The sequence below is a fragment of the Ochlerotatus camptorhynchus genome, unplaced genomic scaffold, assembly GCF_037179485.1.
Source record: "Ochlerotatus camptorhynchus isolate MF236.1 unplaced genomic scaffold, CSIRO-AGI_Acam_v1.1 ptg000363l, whole genome shotgun sequence".
In the NCBI taxonomy this organism is placed as follows: Eukaryota; Metazoa; Arthropoda; class Insecta; order Diptera; family Culicidae; genus Ochlerotatus; species Ochlerotatus camptorhynchus.
In genome coordinates, this window is record NW_027040851.1 from 957,822 (window position 1) to 981,804 (window position 23,983).

Below are 23,983 nucleotides of genomic sequence, written 5' to 3' on the forward strand. Positions count from 1 at the left end.
ACAATTTCAAAATCGAATTTACGTCCGAAGCTACTGTTCAACACGTGTGTTTTTTCAGCAGCGGCGTGTCGATGAAACCCTTTCCGCATCGATCGCAGGCGAATGGTCGCTCTCCAGTGTGTTTCCGTTCGTGAATCGTCAGTTGACGTTTCCGAACGAATGATGCGGCACAGAAGGTGCACTTGTGAGGCCGTTCGCCCGTGTGGCTGGCCATCTCATGCCGTCGTCGGTCGGTAATGCTGGCGTATCGCTTGTCGCAGCCGTCCGTACGACACTGGAACGGTTTCTCCCCAGTGTGGGAGCGTTCATGCAGGATCTGCGCTTCGCGTGTTTTCAACTTCCGGGGACAGTAGCTGCAGCAGAAGGTGGCCTCCGAGTGGCGATGGCGGATGTGGCGTTTGAGATTTTCACCACGTGCAAATTTTTCCCCACATTCGGTACATTGGTACTGCTTGGGAAAGTGGCACTTCATGTGGGAGTTCAGGATGGTTCGAGATGTGAAGCGCTACAAAAAAAAAAGAGGTAAGGATTATGTTCGACGCACGACCGCATTGTTGACGTAAGACTACGAGATTGTTTTTGGTACTGCGTTTAATCATAGTTACATATAAATTTAGCTCTCAAATCAACAAAATTTCAATTGAAGGTTTTGAAATTACGCTGCTATCCAAAAAAGAATTTCAGTTCCCATTTCATTCAAAGTTTCAACATGTGCACGCAACTTTTGGTAACAGATTAATCAAGAAAGAGAGCAGAAGTAGTAATTTCCATTACATTAATTGCTTTTCCTTGACAAATACGCGTATTTTCTTCTACAATTGGCAGACTTCTTCAGTGTCTTTTAGTAATACTTGTCCTGTGCTACCTAATTGAAATGTACTGACAGCATATAACATTTTGATGTTGCAGAATTTAGGACAGATCAGTGTATTTCAACTGAAACTCAGTTAAGTTAGTTGACTTTCAGTGTGCATTTTTACTGTGTTCAACTAAAAATCTATACAATAATGAACGTTCAATTAATCAAAAACTCAATTTAATTGTCTCATAGTAAAAAAAAATTATACTCACAATATCTAACCTAACCCCTATAACACAAGACAAAGTGTTTTATTTTAATTTGCAAACATCATGATATCATTTTCATAACTTTTATAATTTTGTGTCCACCTTGCTCTCGTGGAAGTTTGCCATGAAAGTTGCATTTATCGGAAGACATTGACACGCCAATGAAAAACGTTACATTTGTGTAGTCACCATTTCACAAGTAACGGATGACCCAAAACAGCCAATGAAATGAAAGCAGACAAACGTTATTTTTTAATTCCATAATTATTTATAATTTAAAAGACACACTAAACCTTCTGTAAGAGAATTTTGAATTTAACTGTTCACAACATCCAATAAGTCCATCTGGACAGCAAATACAGCAAGTCACATACCTTCGAGGGTGCCCAATCACACAGTAGGGCCACTTGGTGACGAAATCCTGAACTGAATCCACCATCCTTATTCATCCTTATTCATCTTTTTTTAGACTTTATTTTTGAGATTTTTAGCCGTAGGCTAATTCATCTCGTCCATGAAAGGTGGGGCCTCAGAAGGAGGATCCCCAACATTGTAGTTTTTTACAGTGTTTACTTCAACCAAAAATTGGTTCCTGGCTCGATCGTACATTTACACAACATATTAAAGACACAACATTAAAATCTGAATAAGACAGAGCTCCACACCGGGGGGAACCGGGAGCGTGTCACCAGGCAGAGATGTCCCAACAGCCGAAAGGAATTAAAAAAGACTAAACTTTAAAATACAATGCAGCATTCTTTAAAAAACGCATTACTGCTGCCAGTGTGGAGGGATCATCACCTAGCATGTCGCGTATGCTATTTGGAAGCCCGTGGAATCCCCGCAGGTTCTGATACTGAGGGCATACGCATAGAATGCGCTCGATTGAGGCTGGAGTTCTACAACCGACGCAAGTCCTGTGGAACGGCGTTCCACCGAAATTGTGCGAGATCTTGGTGTGACCGGTCCTCAAACGCGACGCTATCTTCTGATCCCGCTGGTTCAACTGTTCTGTCCATTTCCTCGTCGTCCCTTTGATCCGTCTGATGAAGAGGGAGCGGTTTTGAGCCCACTCAGCGTCCCAAGATTCCCGTACTTTGCTCACGATCCAGCGCTTGACATCGTGTAGCGGTACTCCGTTAGTATAGCGTGGGGCAGATGGTCCTGCCCCACCCAGAAAGTCAGCTTCCGAGTTGCCTGGTATTCCGCAGTGCCCCGGAACCCAGCAGAATACCGTGTTTGGTGGCGCGGACTTCATGGTCGCTTGTACCCAGGGATGAGTCGGGGCCTCGGATGTCAGGGCTTGTATGACGCTGTGCGAACCCGTGAGGACTAGGATCGGTCGGATGGAGAGCGTTGTAGCAGCGATGAAGATGGCAGCAGTTTTAGAAAGGTTGGTGTGATCTTTCCGGCTATACCGATACCGACCCCAGCCCGAGAGCGAGATCCGTCCGTGTATCGGTGAGTGTGCGTGGGGTATTTTTCTCCTAACATTTCAGCTACAGTCCTTTTCATTTGTCTCCATGCCAGTGGACCCTGGCCACTGGGGGGAGATCTTCGTTGGCAGCCGTGCGGAGGAGTCTGTTCCCCTCGTCGAGGAGGAAGATCCCTTGATTTCCGGATGTCTTCGAGATGAAAGCAGCGGCTTTGGTTGCGATAGCTGCGGTTATACGGAAGTGGAAAGGTAGGATGCCTGCGTCGATGCATGCAGCATCAGCGGGCGTGGATGACAGCAAGCCAGAGACAATCCGGACGTAGGTGTTGTAGACTGGTGCTAACGTAGCCAAAAGCTTATCCGTTGCGATGCAGGTCATCTCTAGAGTCGGTGTATAATGAGTCTTCTTCTTCTTCTTCTTTTCTCTGTTTTGGTGTTTGGAAACACCACTCCGTTTGGCACAGCAAGAACCGCTATATCGCCAGCTTATTTTCTTTCCAGTCTCGTGGACTTTTCCTCTTCGCAGTTGTCATTTCTGACAGCCCCCACAGGCAACTGTGACGCTCAGCTCACCTCGGTGATGATGTTATACCTTGCTTAAATTTTCTTGTTGATTTCTTTGAGGAACCGTGTGACGTTTCTTAGAATAATTACATCTTTCGTAGCATAAATTTCTTCCAATGTATTAAATCTATCTAGTTCATATTTTTCTCTTGAAATTACGTATTTGATGCAGAACAGAATTAAGTGCTTAGCATCTTCTATTTCATCGCAGATGTCGCATAGACAATCGCTTTCAATGTGTATCTTATATAGACCATATCTAGAGTAATCGTGTCCCGAAAAAATCCTATTTAAAGTGCGAACTTCACTGTTTTCTAAAGCCAGTCCGTGGTGCCATGGCTTTTCTGGGATTGTATTTTGTAATGCGAAGTATTTTCGCCCTTTTCCTAGCTCCGCCGTGTAGTTCACATACCATTCTTGAGAACGGATCTCAGCAACCTGTTGGAAGTAATTAATCGCGTCGTGGGTGAAAATGTTGTTTTTAGCTGTTGTGTCCTGTATAATTGCTGCTTTCGCCAGTTGATCCGCTATCTCGTTGCCTGCAATCTTCACATGTCCAGGGATCCATTGGATGCTGGTTCGCGATGTTGACGCCATACGAAGTATATTCTCCACGGTTTCATGACGCTCTCGAGCTAATAATTAGCTTATTGTTCATTCTGGATAAATTGGCAACCAGACTTAGAATCAGTCATTATAATTGTATCCTGTAGCTGATTGCGTGTAATGTATTGAAGAGCAACGTATATAGCCTCAATTTCTGCTGACATGATGCAAACTGGATTTTGTAACTTCAATGATAGTCGGAAATGTCCTCTTTCATGGAATACACCTATGCCGCATGTATCCTGATACTTGGAAGCATCAGTGTAAATAATTTGACGTCCAGCGTACTTCCCGTGAATCAATCCTAGTGTGAGCTGTCTAAGGACAACTTCTGATGTTACTTTTTTTCTCCAACTTCCGTCGTGCAAATTAGTTTCGATAGCTACGTAGTTCCTTGCATCTGTGCTTCTCACTGATCGTGATAGTAAATTGAAAATAGGTCTGTGTTCTTCTAGTAATTTGTCTATGAACGTAAAATTATTGGAGCCTTCCGTATATTTCTGTGGCGAATTTTCTAGTTGATTCCATACCACAGATCCATTGTGGCATTGTTTAACTAAATCCTTTCCGATGATGTATATTCTCCTGGACTCTGGAGGTTCCTGTGCAGCTATTGCATGTAGAGTATTCAACGGTGTGCTCTTCGTGCAGCCTGTAATTTTTCGAAGGCATTGGTTGTTAACGACTTTCAGAGCTTCAAGGTTGCTCTTGCTGGCAATTCCGTAGATTCCAGAACCATATTCTACGAAGTTTCTTACAATCCCGTTGAAAACCAGTCCCAGGGTACTCGGGTGTCCTCCTCCGCGAGCACTACTGATCACTTTGATCATGTTGAGTCTGTCTATAGTGCGTCGTTTCAGGTCGCGAATGTGAGTTCGAAATCGAAGTGATTTGTCAAGAGTAATACCTAAGTATTTATATGTGTTGACTGTTTCAATGTTTTTACCGTTAATTTTTACGTCTAGAGTTTTATCGTTTGCTTGAAAAACCATAGCTTTGGTTTTATCGGTGTTAATAACAAAATTTAATTGCTTTGCTTTTTCTTCAAATTGTGTTACAAATTCCTGTGCTTTCTTCTGAACATCTGTAATATTTTTTCCTTCTAATAGTATCGCGAAATCGTCCGCGTACTGCACCAGGATCACGCCATCAATTCTAATGTAGTGAAGATTTGCGGTATATACGTTGAACAATGTAGGAGATAGTATGTCTCCTTGGGGAAGACCGTTACTAACAGTTCTTGTAATGATCTCGCTACCTACTTGTAGTTGTAGTCTTCGTTCTCTTAAGAAAGCAATGAAGTAGTTTGAAAATTCTTGGGGAGTTCTTTGCTCGATAAGTAATTGTTCCAACGTATCAATTTTAACCATGTTGAAAGCATTAGACAAATCTACAAATGTGACATGTATTTGTGGATAACTTCTTTCGAAATCCGAAAGACAGTGTCGGTAATAGTTGATTTTTGTCCAAGAACTCTTGGTATTCCGTCAGTACGGCCGCATTCAGTGTTTTGATTAGGCAGCTTAGCATTGATAGCGGTCGAGTACCTTCCAAAGTTTCCGGATTTTTGCCTGACTTGGGTATAGCCACTATAGATATTGTTTTCAACTCTGCGGGTATTCTGCCCGTTCGCCATATCCCGTTCAATTCCCGAATTATTGTATCCTGTATTGCATTAGGAATTTGTTTCAGAATATCATAAGATATTCCGTCGTGACCTGGAGCAGAAGCTTTCTTCTTTTTTTTCCAAAAAGTAGTTCCATTTTTCGCTGTTGATGATGTCGCGATCTGTTGAGTACTGACTGTACTCTGTATCGATCCCGTCCTCTAGTGGAAAATGCTTATCCATGAACTGTATTGCTAAACTCCTATCCTCATGAATCAAAACATTACCTGTTCTGTTTTTCTGTCTGCCTGTAAGTCTTCTAATGTCACTCCATAGAAGTTTAGATGGTGTGGAAGGATCTATAGATTTTACGAATTCATTGATTTTTTCTGTTCTGGACCGTTCTCTCACCTTGTTGAATAAACATTCTGCCCTTTTGAATTCTAATAGCTCCGTAATGCCACTCGTTTTATTGTAGCGAGTTCGGGCTTCGTTTTTGACCTTCCAAGCTGATTCAACCTCCTCGTTCCACCAGAACTTTGGGTTGTATTTATTCTTCTGTTTCGAGTTTTTAACTATTGTTTTTACTTTCTTTTGCAGGTCTTTCAGGTTTCCTATTTCGTTCGTATCCAAATTCCTAAGTTGCTCATGGATTTTCTTTTTGTTGATGAAATGTCGATTTGGTTTGTCTGGCACTCCATGCAGTGTGGTTACCAATGCAAGATGTCTACTGCCTCCTATCCCGTGATCCAAAACATTCATCTCCAAATCCTGATATAAAGCTGACGTTGCCATAGCCAAGTCTATGGTCGTTGATCGCTTATTCATCTCCGCCGGAACAAAAGTAGGGTCTCCTTTATTAAGTAATAGGAAATTTGATTCGTTGATTACATCCATTACTATGGCACCCTTGATATCCGAAATTCGCTTATCCCATGTAAAGTGGTGTGCGTTGAAGTCTCCGCCAACGAAAACTTTACGGTAGCACTTGATCCTGTCATATATTTGCCTTAAGCTCGCTTTGAGGTCTGTATTGTTTACATTAGGAGCAATGTAAATAGATACTACTACTAGGTCTAAAGATACTATTTGTCTAGCTAAGCACTGTATTTTATCGAAAGTGGGGACTGATATTTCTCTTGATTTATGTTTGTTGTTGATAATGATGGCTACACCACCTTTTCCGTCTGATCTAGAGTCTAAATACGTATAAAAGTTAGATATTTTGTACTTTGTATCTTCCAGTTCCTTTTTACTCCATGTTTCTGATATTAACGCTACATGATATTGATCTTGTATGAGAATTCTAGATAGTTCTTCCTTATTTTTTTGTAAACTTTGTATGTTACATTGGAATATTCTAAGTTCGTTGATCATTACGTTACTACTCACGGTTTCACATTATCCGTTTCGTGTATGAAGTCCGGCCAACCCATCAGCTTTCCTGTTTGGGAGCTGCTGGGCATGTTACACTTGTTGATTGTTTTATTATTTGATTCTGCTACGTCCATTCCGGTTGCACCGAGCTGTTGAGTTATGTTCTGTTGACGAAGTTGTTCGAATTTCTGAGCCCAGCGGTCGAAGTCCGTCACCCGATACTTGTTAAATAGAGCTACGCCATTTCTCTCTCCTTCCTGATCCGTCTTCTTCTTCTTGTCAGCAAATACTTGAACTTTATCCGCGATGTTGACATCCTCCTGTTGTAGTGTTCGCTTGTTCCTCTCCTTTCGATACTGATGTGGATTCTTAGTCTTGAAGTTGCCTGCAACCATATCAGCGAAACTGTCTGCGGGTGTCGGGAATTCTTCCACGTTTTCGAGTATTTCGTATCGATTTTGGGTCAACACTGGATTGAGTTCCCGCGCCTCCATGTATGTCAAGTTCGTCTTGGACATGATGGTTTTGATGTTCCTTTGCCTTGACCATTCTGAACATTCACTGTCCGTTGTTCTGTGTGCCTTCTTGCAGTACATACACTTCTTTGGGTTTGGACAGTCTCCACTGTCCATTCCTTCATGTTGAAGTGCACACACCGTGCATCGCTTTTTCGATCGGCAAGAGTCTGTCTTGTGTCCGTATCGGAGACAGTTGTGACAGATAACCGGTTTGTTAATGAACGCCATCACCTTGTTAAGGCAGCAGTAAAGCTTGACCTCCTCTGGCAGCTTACTTGTTCTGAAAGTAACACTGATCCTGTTGCTAGCAGTCTTTACATTGTCGACGAAGCGGTGAAGCCGATTGACATCCAAGATTGGAACTAGACATTGCATGTTTTCCTTGATTTCCTTTACGGTCATATCGGTAGGCACTCCAGCCACAACTCCAGTGACTGAAATGAAGCTTCTGGGAACATACAGCTTGTAGTTTTGTTCCTTCAACTTCTCGTCTTTCTGCATTCTGTTGGCCACTTCAAAATTCTTAACAAAAATCAACACTTTCTTTTGTCCCAGGGGTCTCATGTTGGTGACATTGTTTTTGTATTGTGCTGTTGCGGAAAGTATCTTTCCTAGCGTCAGTTTCTTAATTTTGCAGGTTCCTTGGTCATCTTCGAGTTCGGCAATAATCCGATATGGGGCATTGTCGGTGTGGTTATATTCACATATCTCATACTTTTTCCCGGGAGGATCCGGGCTTTTCTTTGTTGGATCTGCCATTTTATGAGGTTATGTCATGGCGTCCTCCAATATGGCGGTACCGCTTTTGTACACCTTTTCCCCCAAATCTCTTTTCAACAAATCTCTTCTCCGACTCTATTTAGCACTTCCGCAGTAAAACAATTACTTCCAAAAATAAACGTCTGTCAATTTCTCAACACTTGAATCGAAATCCGTAAATTATCCGCAAATACTTGAAAAAACACGTGTTGTCACGCTCGAAACTTTTTCCGTAATGGTATAATGAGTCACGCCAAGAGTGAAGCCAAGTATACCTATTGAACTGTCAAACCGGCTACCTATCGTGCAAAGTAAACAAACATTACGATGCTATGAAAGATGCACGAAAGGTATTGCAATAAAATATAAAATATAATCGAGAAATGATCATAAACACGCAGTGAGCAATAAATTGTCATGGGATACGTTTGGTAATGATCACTTATGAGAATTTCTACTATTTTGGTTAAGATAATTTGTTTAAATCACTGATATAATGATTTACTACGACCGCTATTTTTTTTTTCTCGCTAGAAGTCATTTGAAGTTGATGTAGAAGTCCTCTGTTGCCAAGTGAAAATAAAGGGAATCTTTCGAAAGCCGTGATGCGACTTCAACTGACTCATTATACACCGACTATAGTCATCTCCAACCCGTATAGAAGGCGACTGTCGATAAATGCACTCGCCACGTGAAAACGGATGCTGCTGTTGTTCGATCTATTCTGTCGGGAAATGATCCGGATGAGATTCACTCGGCTGCGGAAATTTTTCTTGACTGCACTGAACTGCTGTTCAAAGTTGAGGAAACGGTCAACGAGAACTCCCAGAACCCGGATGGTCTTCTTCAGCGGTATGCACTGCACGTCGATTTTGATCGGTAGTCCGCTAATTCTGTGTCGAGAAGGGCAGACATGGCACCTGATGCTTTTAGAGGCTGATAATTCAAAGCCTACTGAGTGGGCCCACCTGACGACGGCGGAGACTGCCGCTTGGGCTCTCATCCTTGTACGTACTGGCGTGGGTCCGGTGGTGATGATGAGGATGTCGTTGGCGTAGACGAACACATATGTTCTTCGGTAGTTGACGGAAGACTCCGTTCATCGTCACGAGGAACAGTGTAACGGCGATAACCGATCCTTGTGGGACACCCATTTCCTCGGGGAAAAGCCGGGATTTGGTGTTGCCGACTGCGACTCGGAATGAGCGGTTGGACAAGAAGTTCTGGATGAAGTGAACGATGGGTCCGTTAAGACCCCAGTCGATTAGTTGCTTAAGGACGAGGGGCGTCCACGTTCTGTTGAAGGCCTTTGATATGCCGAGCGATACTATCTCGGTGTGCAGAACACTGTCGTAGGCGTTCTTGAGAACTTCCTCTAGGGTTGCGAAATAGGTTCCGAAACCTTGTCGGAAAGCGTGCTGTGGTCTTCGATACGGAACATGCTGAATTCACGGGTGACTACCCCGGCTTTCGGGATTGGAACTACCAAGCTTTCCTTGCATACTGCTGGGTACCCGTTAGTGAGCCAGAGCTTGTTGAAGAGGTCTAGCATCCATAGCAGTCCTGGTACCGGTAGCCTCTTGAGTAGAGGATATCCGATTTCGTCGGGTCCCGCCGACTTCCCGTTGCTGCCGCGAAGGGCATGCTGCAGTTCCTGCCAAGAGAAAGCTTGGTTTATACCGGCACTGGCGGTGTCGGGGGGTACTATTAAGTCTGCGATGGATGCGGTCGATGGCTTGGTTTTCTGCTTGAACTTGTTGTCATACTTGTCAATAGTTGCGAGCTCGGCGAAGTTCATCAGCTACCGTTTCAGGATCGGAAACCGTGGAACCATTAACCTGAACGTGAAGTGGTGTCGTGCGTCGTCTTCCACTAAGGGCGTTGATTCGTTGCCAGAGATCGACCGAGGATTGCGATGCGATCATCCCTTCCAGGAACTCCATCCAGCAGGATCGCTTGGCATCACGGATTTCTTGTCGGCATTGGTTGTGTAGTTCACGATAGTGACAAAGATCCTCCTCTCTGTCGTGGTGTCCGATGGGGAGCCGCTTTACACGTAGAAGTGCCTTGCGCCGGGCTTTGACTGCCTTCTTCTTATCTTCATTCCACCAGCGGAGCGCTACGATACGCTGCTGGTCTGCCTTATTCATCTGAACAACTAGGTTGCCACTGAATTTCCTTTTTTGAAATTCCCGCATTTTTCCCGATATTAATTTCAATTATTTCCCGTTACGAAATATCCTTTTTCGTAAGTAGGGTGAGGGATGCACAAGCGCTCGCAAATTTTTGCAACGTCTTGCACAATCTTGTGAACGCTTGTGAGGGATGCACACACTTAGAAAAAGGATGTTCGTCTTGGACTGTATTTTTAGCTTAAAAAATCTTGAGAGTCACACCCCTAGCTAGGTACAAGTTCATCTGATTGACAACTCTAGAGACATTTTACCCTAAATCTTTTAAGAAAGTTGATAGAATCCAAAAATGAATGCTAGTTTGGTTAGTTAGTTTGCCTTACTATTTCGAATTTTTGATGGCACGAAAATCAGAAACTAAATTTAATGATTACGTGCAGGAAATTGTAATCACATGCAGGGTTGGCATGGTCATTTTTTACACAAATTGCTCTTTCGTTAATAAATTTTCACATAGTTGATGAAACTTGATTTTACTTTGAGCAATTGATAGAGTAGGGTCCGTGGTGAACCACCAATGAGATTTTTTCATTGAAAGTTTGGAATTATTGCTCTTTTCGTGTTTGTGACGGAAACTTGAGCATAGCTTCTCGGCTAAATACAAATCTACTGAAGAAGAAGCTATGAAGACCTTTAAAGTGCTTAAGAGATGATATGCGAACTTCAGAGCTTTTAAGAAGACTTTGGAAAGATGCAGAGAGCTTTGCAGACAACCGACGAATACATACACTAGATCCTGTCCTAATGAGAGGTTGTCCATTACCCTAAGGGATATCTCGTTTTGGATAATTATGTTATCCCAATAAATGTTTAAATTTAAAATCTATCTCGAACGATCGATCTTACCTTATCACACAGACTGCAGGCAAAGGGCCTTTTTCCGGTATGTTTCATCTCGTGCGTCGTCAGCGCCGTCTTATTTGGTTTAGCTTCTCCACAGACCGCACAGACAAAGCTCTTCGGTACCCGATGGGCAAATTGATGCTGTTTGAGAATCGTTACTGTCCGAAACATCCGGTAGCAGCAATCGCACTGCCACCGATTCGTGGAACTCTCCCCTTCCGCCGTACCAATGTTGGCTTCCCTTTCCCGCCGGTGGACCTCTTCGACATGTTCCTGTAGCTTACCGATGTCATGGAACGGGAGGCAGCACTCTCCGAAGCAGCAGTACCGTATCGAACCTGGTTTTCGATAACCGACTTCGACTTGCTTCACCTCGATCGATGGAAGTGATTCGTTGTGAATTGAACTGTACAGATGTTTTAGCATCCGTGCTTCGCTGGGGGACTCAAAGTCGCAAAGTTTGCAATAGTAACGAATCGTTGACCCTTTCTTCTGCTGATGCGTGGCCACTTCACCAACATTGTTGAATCGTCTATCGCAGATCGAACAAACTTGTTTCCGCTTCACGAAATCCTTCTTTCGATCTCGAGGATGCTCCTTTCGCGAATGGTCAGCCAAAGCACTTTCATCTTCGAAGTATGATCCACAACCACAGCACCGCAAGCCGGGGAGCTTTACGGTATCGTACCGGTCGCTGACATCCTCCCGAATCAGGTTGAAAAACTTAGCATGCTGGTCGTTATAGAGCATGTGATTTTTCAGCCGTGATTCGGAATCGATCACGAAATCACACAACCGACACTGGTAAAATTGTTTCTGCTCGCGAATCCGTTTGTGAATGACAAAAATCATAGCGATATCGAACTTTTTCAAACAATACTCACATTCATATCGAATCAACCTTTTGGAAGGAGGAAGTTCTTCAGCCAAGGATTCGGCCTGATGCTCTTCCATATGCTGGTTTATCTCGTCCAACGAATCGAAGAATTTGAGACAACAACAGCAACGCTCTTTCGTTATTTCGACAATATTGTACCCATCGTGCTCTGCGATGACACGGATGAAATTACCCGGGATGAATGCCATTTGTTTGCGCTGCCTAGTGGCTGCGTATTTGCTTATTCCCTTCATTTGAGTGTCCTCGTCTTCATCGTCTCCAGAATCTATTTCGTCATCATCAGTTGGATCTTGAAAACCGGTTAGCTCCTCCGGGAGATCTTCGATATATTCAATTTCGTGTATGCTGTAAGTATCACTTAAGTTCGCCACTTTTTCGTCATTATCGACTTCCATGTTTTCAACCGATACCGATTGAAGACAGTCGGTGCTCCCTAACGAGATTCCATGATAGTGGACCATATGTTTGCGCAGATAGCTCTCACCTTTGAAAATTCCTTCGCAAACCCGGCAAACTAAGCGTCGCTTATTGGGTCTATTTCGATGGAACGTAAGCGATGCTTTCTTATCAAAACGTTCGTAACAGATGCTACATTCATATAGCTTCTGTTCGTCCTGTTCAACTCGTTCCGGTAAATGCAGTTGCTTCGAATGCGCTTCGAAATCTTCTCGAGTTTCAAACATATCTTCGCAACCACAACATCGAAACCATGTGAACTCTACCAAATCGTAATCTTTATCCGTACCAATCAACCTGTATTGATTTTTACCATACGCTGTGAGTGTTAAGCTTGGAGTGTGTCCACCAGCATGGGTTGTTTCCTCCTCACTATACTCTTCCCCTTCATCATTATCTACAACGATGGCATGACTTCTTTCTAGATGCTGCAACATTCGTCGTCTGTTGTCGAGTAGTATATCGCATTCTCGACAGTGATAACGGTCGGTATCGATGTGACTACGATGAAGCACAACGGCTTCTGTTTTGGAAAACTGTCTGAAGCATATGGGACATTCATGAAGAGGTTTCTTACCACATTTTCTATCCTTTTGATGCACCAACAGACCATGCTCCAGCAGATCTTTTGTATCCTGAAACCGTTCAGAGCAACCACAGCATCCAGCTGCGATAAACTTAATCTGCTCGTAGTGATCGCTTTGAAACAAAACTTCATAATCCGTTTCAGCGTAGTGCTTCAAGTACATCATCCCGGGCTTTCCGTCGTTCCTCTCCTCTTCTGGAGCTAAGATGTCTATCAATTCCTGTGCTGCTGCTATTTTACTATCCTCGTGTTCTATTGTCAGTTCTTCTGCTGGCTCCACCTCTACGTCTTCCAATATTATTTTCAAATCAATTCTTTCATTCGATTCCACATCATTCACAATCAACATTTCATGGCGTTCATCTTCCTTAGCTGTGTTCTCTTCAACCTCCTCCTCCTCCGCCGCTTCGGTTACATTCTCGTCCAATGCTTCAATTTCTAATTTCACCATGCCTTTCGGTTCATCCTTGTCTGCTTCCAAGCGATCGCGATCCGGGTAGATCTCCCTCCTCAACAACAGATCCGACTCGATGCATTGCTGACGAAGCTGATATGCACTACGTAATCGTTCCAGACACTGAAGGCAAATGTTTTGCGGAAGATTTCTATCAGCCATCACCTGGTAAGAAAAAAAAAAAAAAATCACCGTCTGTAATAAAACCCCATTACTGATCTGTTGCAAGTAGGTACCTCGATTCCGGTCAGGCCCTCAACCATCCGCGCGATGGTGACGCTTTCTTGGATCAGTTGTACCGAGATCAGGTCGTCGTTGTCCGGTGCTCGACAAATCCGACAGATCTTCGCTCGTCGGATATTCATCACTAATAGAGCTGTAGTTGTAGTTGCAGTGAGAAATGTTAATTATTGAATGCTTACCAAAGTACGCAATATTAATGAATGAGGATTTGTTACACCGAGGAAAATGAGAAAATGCAGTTTTTTTTTGTTCGTTTGGTGTCAAGCTGGTGATTGTTTACTTTCTGTTGTCTGTCGCGGTGGTCGCGGTTGCACTATGTCAAAGAGAACAGGTCTGGCAATGTGAATTTGTCGTCTTTTCCATTTCCCGCTGTGTTTATGTAACAGTGAGTGTGACGTCAACTCACAGTTCCTTTAAAATGCAAAAGAACAACCAAGCCGGCTAGTTTCATATTGTTATATACCTGTTCTCAATCAATGAGATGGATTACCGAGGTGAAGCAATCGGTTAAGTTGTGTGAATAAAACCCCTGTACGATACAAGCAATTAGTGACGTCACTACTTGTGTTTACGTTGATTTTTTGGTTTACTAAGGCTCTGAACCATTTGGTGGATAATTTTAACTTTTGGTTAAAATTTGACAGATGAAAAGTTATCGATTAACCCTGCTATCCGAGCATGGTTATTTCTGACAGACAAGAAGTTAAATTTTGACAACCGTGGCTCGAAAACCGGTCGATCGACAGCACGGGGATTTTCGAACATAGAAAATAACTTTCGAAATGTCACTTTTAACCACGAGTTAAATTTAACTCGGCAAATGGTTCACAGCCTAAGGCTCTGAACCATTTGGTGGATTATTTTAACTTTTGGTTAAAATTTGACAGATGAAAAGTTATCGATTAACCCTGCTATCCGAGCATGGTTATTTCTGACAGACAAGAAGTTAAATTTTGACAACCGTGGCTCGAAAACCGGTCGATCGACAGCACGGGGATTTTCGAACATAGAAAATAACTTTCGAAATGTCACTTTTAACCACGAGTTAAATTTAACTCGGCAAATGGTTCACAGCCTAAACAACAAATTTCACGATCTGCTTCACATCTCTCTGTACTCATTGGTTCTCAATGTCAGTTACGTGCGCAGAGGAAGTGAAACACGACTAGCATAAAAATGCGCCAAATTAGCTCTTTATTTATCAAAATTCCCATTTAATGGCATCACTTCCATATTGATCAACAAATTCACAAAATCATCAGTCAGTTGCGGCTTCAGCGTAAACAACTTCTTCCAACTTTTCACGATTCGATCATAATTATTTCCAGCGACAATTTTATCACTGTATAATTATTGAATTTGTGACATAACAATCACTGGCTACAATGTCCTCCGAGAACAGTATTTGTCGCGTATGCCGTAAAAGCAAAAACGACGCTGCCCCTAGTTTTGTGTCTTTGTTTTTCAAGCAGGAAATAGAAGACGCAGTAGAACCAATCGCATCTATGCTGGAGTTCGTGGGAAGCATTTCGGTAAGAGACATTAAGTTTTGGTTGCTAGTGTAGGGTAAAAGATTATTTTTTTCGAATTAAAATTGTAGGTTTCTGCAAAGGATACCAACATGCCGCAGGACATTTGCGTTGAGTGCTTGGAACAATTGAAGGCTTCGTATCGTTTTCGAAAGCTTTGTATGGAATCAGACGACTTACTGAGAAAACAGTGCAATCCGGAAGTGGTCACTGCTTCCGAGAATAGCAGCTCTTCCCAACAACAGCAGCTGCAAGCTTCCGGCAATAAAAGCCATGCCGTTTATCTTCATAACTATGATCCCTCCTTCTATCATCTAGCGTTGGATCGTTTCTACTATATGGAGCTGATCTTCATTGCGCGTCGCTGTTGTGGATGTCGGCAGGCATTTGGTTCATCTGAAGAGCTTCAATCACACTCTTTCAGTGTACACCGAAAGAATCAATCGGGTGTCACGGCTCATCAGTGTCCGATATGCTTTTCCCGTTTTCCATATGCAGATGCACTGCATTATCACCGCCAGGAAATGCAAAGTAACGTGTTCTGCTGTCGAGAGTGTTATTTGATATTCGAAAAGAAGCACACCTTGTTTAGCCACCTGCGGACCGAGCATAGTCGCGAAGAGTTTGAGCTGGAGAAAGAATTGTATGCAGATGAAGATCAACCACCCATGGGACACAGCATTTTTGATCCCGATCCGGAGCAGCATTTACTTGTAAGCAATGTGCAGTCGTTAGCCGATTCCAACGCTGATCCGTACATTTCGGGCTACTGTGAGTTGTCGCCTGATCTGCGGCTATGCGACCTCAGACCCTCGCAGTATCGGTTCACCGAACGTACCGATCGGTTCAGCATCATTGAGTTCACGTGGCATCGGTGTTGCGCTTGTAATCACATGTTTATGAATCGTAGCGATTTGGAAGTCCACTGTACGGAAGAGCATCGGTTGCGGTACAATCCGACTGCTACCGTATACATGCAGAGTAAGCCATTTATGTGTCAACACTGCTGGCGCCGATTCAAGAAGAAGAGTCTCCTGGGACTGCATCAGAAGTTTAACCGGAAAAAGGTGTACTCATGTAACACCTGCATGCACATTTTCTTCGGTGGACCGGCGTACGAAAAACATTTGCCTAATTGTTACCCCTCATTCCTGAACCCAGTCCAGTTGACCACCGCTGACGAAGCAGCATATGTGGGACATCCAATGATGAAGGAAGAACCCGAGGACGATGATGAAGACGGTGATGTCTACATTTTAAATGATTGAAATGAAGCCCTCTGCTAGTTTTCAGTTAATGATTTAAACATTAACATGACATTCTACCATTTGAATAGCTAGAGTAAACAGATATTACCTACTTACATTTTAACATCCGAAATCCAATCGTTTTTAAATTATAGACGATGACAACCAACATACCTTGTAAAATGATGTTTCCGATCCCATTTTTGTATTTTGCATTCGAAACTGAACTCTTGAAAAGTGCTGAATCGATTATAAAAGTGCGCTTTTACGGTGTATCGTTTTGGTGTCTATCAAGGAATAAGTGCGCGGAAGATATTAAAATGATTTAATGTAAAAGCGTTCCCGCATTTATAATGTATGCAATAACTATAGTATGCTCTACTTTTTTTTCCTCGGTACCTGTTCAGCCACGTAAATGCCAATCACCGACGCTACAGAGGCAAATTCATATGTACCCTACATATCGGTTTTATTCCCTTTCGTACGAAGACGTGAACAGAGATTTTTCGCCTCAGAAAATCCCAACGCTGTGATTGAGCACGCATACCACCCAACCACCGACGCCGTCGGATTTTATCCGGAATTCTTTTTTGTTCTATCAAACCTCTATGTGTCAGATCTAATCTACAAATGTCTAATTCCAAATGTTATTACACGCTTAATTCCCGTGTTCTAAACATTGGAATGCAAATCAGCGCTTACATTTTGTGGATGTTGAAAGTAGCTACTGCCACTACTACTGCTAGGTCCCGGATGATCACCCATAGTGTTCATCGGGGCCATTGGAACCGGCGGTGGCGACATTGATGAATCTACGCCCACCACCATGTGAGTCGATGCCTGAGCTGGCATTGGTGAAGGTGCAGCCAGTGCTATTGCATTTTCTGGTGCCAGCGGGTGAGACTCCAGGTGCCGACGTAAGCCAGACTTTTGACTGAAGCTTCGATTACACATGTCACAGCGGTACGGTTTGACTCCTGTTGATGTTTGAGAGGATCATTAGTTTAAGAATGCTTCGCTTGTCGAAACAACCAGACACTAACCTGTGTGACTGCTTTCATGATCCACCTGGAATCGCTTACGAATGAACGTCTTATCACAGAAGGTGCACTTGTACGGTTTGATACCTGTAATGAAACAAATATTTTTGAAAGATTATTGGTCGTTCGTTTATTGTTTTGAATGTATACATTGGTTCAAACGACCTCCCAGCCCCTTACTTTTGCGTATAAAAACTTAAGCATGATCCATAAAATAGCAGTTTTCTATGGATTATTTTGTCAATTTGAATAGGGTTGCCGGCAAAAATGTTCTAAGAGAGACCTACCGGTATGAGACATCTCATGTCGTTGTCTGTTAGTGTGATCAGCGAATGCTTTGTCGCAGTAGCTGTAATGAAGGCATGATAAAACATTAGCTATACCATCAACTAACCGCGATTGGAATCCGCCTTCTCTCTTCTTACCGGCATGGGTACGGTTTCTCGCCTGTGTGCGTTCTCATGTGATACTGCAGGTGAACCTTCGACTTGAATGCCTTCTGGCACACTTCACACTGGAACGGTTGATTATCCGAATGGGAAAGTACGTGCACCTGGAGGTTTCGTTTCCGGCGGAAACTCCACCCACAGGTGGTACAAACGAATGGCTTCTCTCCACTGTGTACCATCATGTGTGCTTTTAAACTGCCCTTGCTGGTAAAATTCTTATGACAGACTTCACACTCAAATGGTTTCTCATTGCGATGGGACCGTTCGTGGGTGGCTAATGCTTCTCCACCACGTACTTTCAGACCACAAACGGAACACTGGTGGCTAAGAGGTTTGTAGTTTCTATGCTGATGCCGCTGCAGGGATATTTCGTCGTAAAATCGTTTGAAACAGACAAGACATTCGATGGGTTTGTCCTTATTTTCGTCCAGGGACTGTTCAACCTTGTTCATTTTGTGAGCCGAGTGAGCGTGAGCAAGCAGGAGTTCCTCTGTTTCAAACGATTGATAACAAGCTTGGGCACAGCAGATCCTTCCGTATTCTTCCTGCACAACTACAGGAATGGGAGCAACTATTACTTTGGAAGGAATGATTTCCTTCTCTCGAGGATGATTGTGAGCGTGATGCCGTCGACGCTTTTGATCTATGAACCTAGATGGACATTTTGTGCATCCATAAACCTTCGTTGCTTCTTTCATGCGTCGATAGTGCAACTTCAAGGCATATGGCGTTGAATATCTTCTGTAGCAAATCTGGCAAATGTTAGTCTTGGACATGTTCACTCGACGCCTCTTGACATGTTTCTCCCGGTGAATCTTAAGATCTTCCGAGTTATTGAAGATCTGCAGACAAGAACAACACAGCAATTGACCATGTTCAATATCAATGACATTAAATGTGGCCAGTTCCTTCTCATCCAGAACATCGTCACTTCCGTAATCTTCATCTTCCTCGTCGACTTTCTTAGAAACCTTTCGCCCGGGTTTCCTTCCCCTTTTGGGTTTCTTGATCTCAACATCCGAATCATAATCGCTTTCATCTGTGTCTTGAATCCTTTTCCTTCGGCTTCTTTTTCTCACCGGCTTTTCTTCCTCTTCCTCCGATTCCTGTCCTTTCCAGTCGCTGTCATTTTCATCCGCTATGAAATCTTCATCTCCATCTGGTTCACTGTCTTCCTTTTGATGATCGTCAACCTTCTCTTCGTCCTCCTCTTCATCGGAGTCTAATTCCTCCTTGACCTCCATAAGATTATCCGTGTACACAGACATCTCCAGTGCAGGGTTCCAGTTCTTGTCTTCTTCGCCTGTCTCACTCACCTCAGCCGCCCTCCTACCGCTTTCAGACTTGAACATTTTTCTCAGCTTTCTATCCGACTCCCTTGCCTTTCTGATGAATTCGATAAAATTCTTCAAATCGTCAACACATGTCTGGCAGATCGACGTCGGAAGTCCGTCGTCCTCCAGAATCTGTATCGAAGTGCACTCCACTATGACATTGGCAATGAAAGCATCTTCCAATTTGGAAAATATCGGAATCAGCCCACCACCGGTGGATTGTTCACCGTTTTGCATACAAACACGACAGATATTCATTTTGGATACAACTTTCACCAAAAACTGAATAATTTTACTCAAAAACCGTATTGAAATCGCGGAAAAACTTTTTTCTGAGTGAAATCAAAAAATGTTTGTTATTTTTGTTGAAATGTCAAACTCACGAATTTCTTTGGCGTTGTCATGGTTTACTCGATACAGGCAAGGTTGTCTCAACTGAAATTGTTCATGCACTCAGAGAAAACTATATATAGTTCAGGCAAATTAATATCCCAAATTCAAATAAATAAATAAATTCTGGGACTTGGACAAAATGACAAAATTGCAACCCTAATAAAAAATAACCATAAACGAACGATAACCCAAATCATTGAACTATTCCACAAATGGTTTTGATGATACCCAGAACACGTCGTTAAGCAAATTAACCATACAATTATTATTAGGGAATATAGTATAGACAAATTGTGAAGGATTTTCAAGGTTCTGAGACTTGGAAAAAATATGATCACGGATCAACAAATTTCCAAGACTATGTTCCAGTTAAAAAAAAAACGGACGAAATTTAATACATAAATACACCTGCCTTTTCATAATTCTGGGACTTAAAATCAAGATCTCGGACATGGAATAGGCGAATCCAATAGAAACTAAGCGATTGTTTCAGCTTCTGGCGATGAATAGAGTAACCCTCAAAAGAGTGATGAGGGTGGAAATTTTCACCGTGAAGCATAGGAAGAGGGAAATATTTATACCTTCCCTGATTAATTTATCCACCGCAGGTGCTTGAAATTATCATCCACGTGGAATATTTTGTTTTCTGTATCGGGTTTGCAGTGATCCGGCTGGTAGTTCCATATATTTTTGATGAGAAAAATTAAGATTTATAAAATTGTTTCAGCGGTTATGATCTTCCGGATTTTTAATGTGTGTTTATTTCAGCTGCAAATCAGTTCAGATCTGTAGATAATCGAAAAATAAGACCACTCCCGATGAAAATGTTCAAGTTGAACAATGAAATGTATATTATTTTGGGTTTTTAAAATCGTCATCATGATGTAAACAAATGGATTGGATGACATTTCCTCTCAAAATCGGCTAGCGCACTCTACATTGATGGTGCATAAAAAGAGCCTATAGTTATAATAATTCTGAGACTTGTAACTTTATTTTTAAGTTTTATGATTTAAAGAAAAGCAATCACGGCCCCTCAAATTAATTACAAATGCACCCTTTGCTTGATCCTTCTTCTCGGGTGGCACGTATACATTCGTCTTCCTCTTACAGCGAGAGGACCAATGCCCGTGTCAAGAACTAATTTTCGGACAAGTTACCCAGAACGGTAGCCGCTGCTGATTAACATTGGATCTCTACAGTTGCGAAACGCTTATGGAATTCTATTACTGATTCTAACGCAGCAAGTCAGTGGTATAGCTCGCGCTCCTTTCCATGTCTTACTCTGATATCCGGTGCTCTGGGCTGCGGTCATTTTAGCTCCAAATAATCCTCCCGCAGGTTGTGCTATTTCTTTAAACAAACAACAGCAAAGTAATCACAGGGCGTCTGTAATTTTCAGCGTTATGTTATGATTGAGGATATGGTTGCCAGTAAATTTATTTTTTCTGTTGAAGTTTTGACAACTCCGTCCATACGATGAAACACCCAGAAAAACCTTCCGACACACAAAAACACACATGAAACACAATAAGCACAAACACAAGGTGGCAGAGTAGCTTACCCCCTGGACTAGGGAATTTACTGATGAGGTAGTTTTTTAAAACTAGATATTTTCAGCCTTCTGTGGCAACAAGCCACGCTGTGATATATGTGGGGAGAAACATTCGGAGGGTTCTTGTCGTGCCACCCCAAAATATCCATATTGTTTGGAAATCCCGCATGCACTCGCTGATTGTGCAAAGTACAAACAGCAGGGAGAAAAGCTCCAGCAGATTGAAGGCTCGCCCGATGCGTTCCTTCGCGGAAATCCTAGGATCAGTTACTCCATCTGTAATAACCCGTTCGACCTTCTCTCAGTTGATGACCAGGGCTCTGACCTTTATGTTGGCGAGGGAACAGCCATTCAACGGCGGCGGAGATAAACATATCAATCGCATCTTTGTGTACCTTTTCCTTGATCCCTTCCCTACCTGTTAATATATTGTAGCCCATAACCTCGAATAAGTCGTGAGTATTCGGACACCTCTTGTACTAACTCTAGTGTTAAGAAGCATTGTAAAAAGTAAAAAGAAATTTCGGCTCCGTAAAGCTTCCGCATTTGAGCCTTGATAAATAAATGAATTTACAAAAAAAATCTATATGAACTATCCTATAGAATTCCAGTGATCACATTTTTTTAAACTATTGTTTGCGCTTGAGTGAAAAACAACAAAAATTGTCAAAAACTCACCAGTATGTTTGCATTCGTGTTCCAACTGCAGCCGCTTGATTGTAAACTTTTGATCACAATAAGTGCATTTGAATGGTTTGTTACCTGAATCGTATGGAGAAGCATTGGAGAATTATTGTTTATCTTCACTATCATGACAACTTTCACTAACCGGTGTGGTTCATTTCATGCCTGTGCCGAGTGGTATGGTTCGAGAATGACATCGAACAGTGCCTACAGGGGAATGGTCGTTCGCCGGTGTGCATGCGCATGTGATTGATAAGACCGCTTTTCATTTTAAAATATTTATCACAAACCTCACACTGGAACGGTAGTGGTGTATTACCGTGGTCGTACTCGTGGGTTACCAGTTGAGCCATCTGGTAGAACCCAGCACCACAGGTCACACATACGAAAGGCTTTTCATTAGAATGATATCGTTGGTGCACCTTCAATGCGTTGTTACTCGAGAAGTACTTCTTACAAATTTCGCACTGGAATGGCTTCTGTTCAGCGTGGTTCATCTCGTGGAAGGTCAGAACATCCTTTGTACGGAACTTCAGACCGCAGATCGCACACTGGTGGTCCATAGGTTTCGAATTGCGTTTCCTGTGCCTGCGAAGCAATATTTCGGAGGCAAATCTTTTGAAACAAACTGGACACTCAGCTGATTTTTGTGTAGCATCTTCTGCCTTGTAAGTAAGTTTATACAACTTATGAGTTTCTTGACTGTGTTTTACGAGCAATTCTTCAGAAGCGAAAGATTTTGTGCAACCCTGAACACAACACAGGATTGCACCGTACTCCTTCTTCATTTTATCTTCTATAGTTGTAGGGTGTCTATGGGCATGCCGTCGCCTGCTGACAGCACTGATGAATCGGGCTTTGCACTTGAGGCATTCGTATATTTTTGTTACTGTTTTAAACTTCTTCGAATGGCTATCTAAGGCTTTGGGCTTGTTGAATCTTCGTTTGCATATTTCACAATGTATTGTGTCAGTTCTCTTAACGGAAAACTTCTTATGCACCTCAATATGCATTTCGAGCTCTTCAGAAGTTTCAAAATATTGATAGCAACCACAGCATACATAGTTGATTTCTGGTAACTTGATAGATTCAAACATTTCAAGTTCTTTTTCATCCAGAACGTCGTTATCATTGTCTTCATCAAACTCATCATCAGTCTCGACTTTAGCTTTTGATTTCCGTTTTCTATTGGATTTTTTTGGTGACTCATTTTCCTTTTTCTTTTTCAGCTGGGCCTTTTTGACACGTGCTCTAATAGTGCTGAGCTTGTCATCTTCTGATTCCTCCTCGGATTTAAATTCGACGGGGTTTTGTTCTGCATCGCCGTTACTGTTGACGCATTGATCTTCATCTATCGATTCCGTTTTAACAACAATCACCTCGAATGCCATTTTTTCACTTTTTTCATTCTTAATTTCGCGCAATTTGCAATCAGAAGTTCGAACCTTATCAATGAAAGCGTGTACCATTTGCACATCTTGAGCACAGGATTCGCAGATTTGACTCGGAAGACCATCATCTTTTGAGAGCTACGGATAAAAGGTTAACATGAGATAAGAGTATTTTGTATAAATCAAAGCCATACCTGAACGGAGCAACTCGAGATTATTGTGGTTGCAATGCTAATGTTGCCGATAGACGAAAATATTGAAATGAAGTTTGTGTCTTCATTAAGCATACATATGCGGCAAATATCCATCGTATTCTGTAGAGGGCTGGAATATGATTGAATGAATCCTCTCAAGATAATTTATATTGTTTATTGTTTATTGTTGTTTATTGTTTATTGAAAAATTCAACTGACAAATACTGTCTAAATGAATAAAACTTAAACTAAATAGTTACGGTCAACGGTACGGAAAAGGCCAAGTAGCCGATGACGAAACACGTCAGCTGATACATTGAAGTCGAACATATAAAAAAAGTTATTGAATTGCCGGCTGATTGCTCGAATTGGCTCGTGTTGTGTATAATTCCGGCTCCGTGGTTCCAAAAACAGAAAGTCGCGTTGACGAAGAGACCTCTCAGGGGCATACATATTTAGTTGTGACAGCAGTGTTGGGCAGTCAATGTCACCTGTAAGCAGCTTTCCGGCGAACATAGCTTGAGCGACCGTCCGTCTCACCTCTAATGGCTCGATTCCCAGG

At 42.5% G+C, this 23,983-nt stretch overlaps 5 protein-coding genes across 6 annotated transcripts in view; 1 reads left to right on the plus strand and 4 right to left on the minus strand.

Annotated features, from left to right (window-relative positions):
- LOC135709727 (transcriptional regulator ATRX-like) overlaps positions 1-23,983 on the minus strand; it is a 92,593-nt gene that overhangs the window by 62,769 nt on the left and 5,841 nt on the right. The gene's annotated exons all lie outside the window — the stretch shown is intronic.
- On the minus strand, positions 19-13,742 carry LOC135709736 (zinc finger protein Xfin-like). The gene is made up of 3 exons (XM_065232114.1): positions 13,599-13,742; positions 10,972-13,527; positions 19-505 (listed from the first exon to the last, which is right to left on the minus strand). Exons 1-3 carry the CDS (start codon positions 13,725-13,727, stop codon positions 38-40), a joined length of 3,153 nt encoding a protein of 1,050 aa, XP_065088186.1. The 5' UTR covers positions 13,728-13,742; the 3' UTR covers positions 19-37.
- Positions 6,668-7,993, minus strand: LOC135709758 (uncharacterized). The gene has a single exon (XM_065232143.1). The coding sequence runs from the start codon at positions 7,931-7,933 to the stop codon at positions 6,668-6,670; it is 1,266 nt and encodes a 421-aa protein (XP_065088215.1). The 5' UTR covers positions 7,934-7,993.
- On the plus strand, positions 14,889-16,476 carry LOC135709752 (replication initiator 1-like). The gene is made up of 2 exons (XM_065232135.1): positions 14,889-15,137; positions 15,206-16,476. Exons 1-2 carry the CDS (start codon positions 14,991-14,993, stop codon positions 16,400-16,402), a joined length of 1,344 nt encoding a protein of 447 aa, XP_065088207.1. The 5' UTR covers positions 14,889-14,990; the 3' UTR covers positions 16,403-16,476.
- On the minus strand, positions 17,017-23,550 carry LOC135709741 (oocyte zinc finger protein XlCOF6-like). Of its 2 annotated transcripts, XM_065232122.1 has the most exons (5): positions 23,422-23,550; positions 21,982-23,365; positions 21,831-21,914; positions 17,425-17,508; positions 17,020-17,358 (listed from the first exon to the last, which is right to left on the minus strand). In XM_065232122.1, exons 1-5 carry the CDS (start codon positions 23,533-23,535, stop codon positions 17,054-17,056), a joined length of 1,971 nt encoding a protein of 656 aa, XP_065088194.1. In that variant the 5' UTR covers positions 23,536-23,550; the 3' UTR covers positions 17,020-17,053. The 2 variants fall into 2 exon arrangements, with proteins under 2 accessions (XP_065088193.1, XP_065088194.1); XM_065232121.1 differs by lacking the exons at positions 21,831-21,914; positions 21,982-23,365; positions 23,422-23,550 and adding exons at positions 17,709-17,770; positions 17,847-19,487 and having other exon boundaries at positions 17,017-17,358.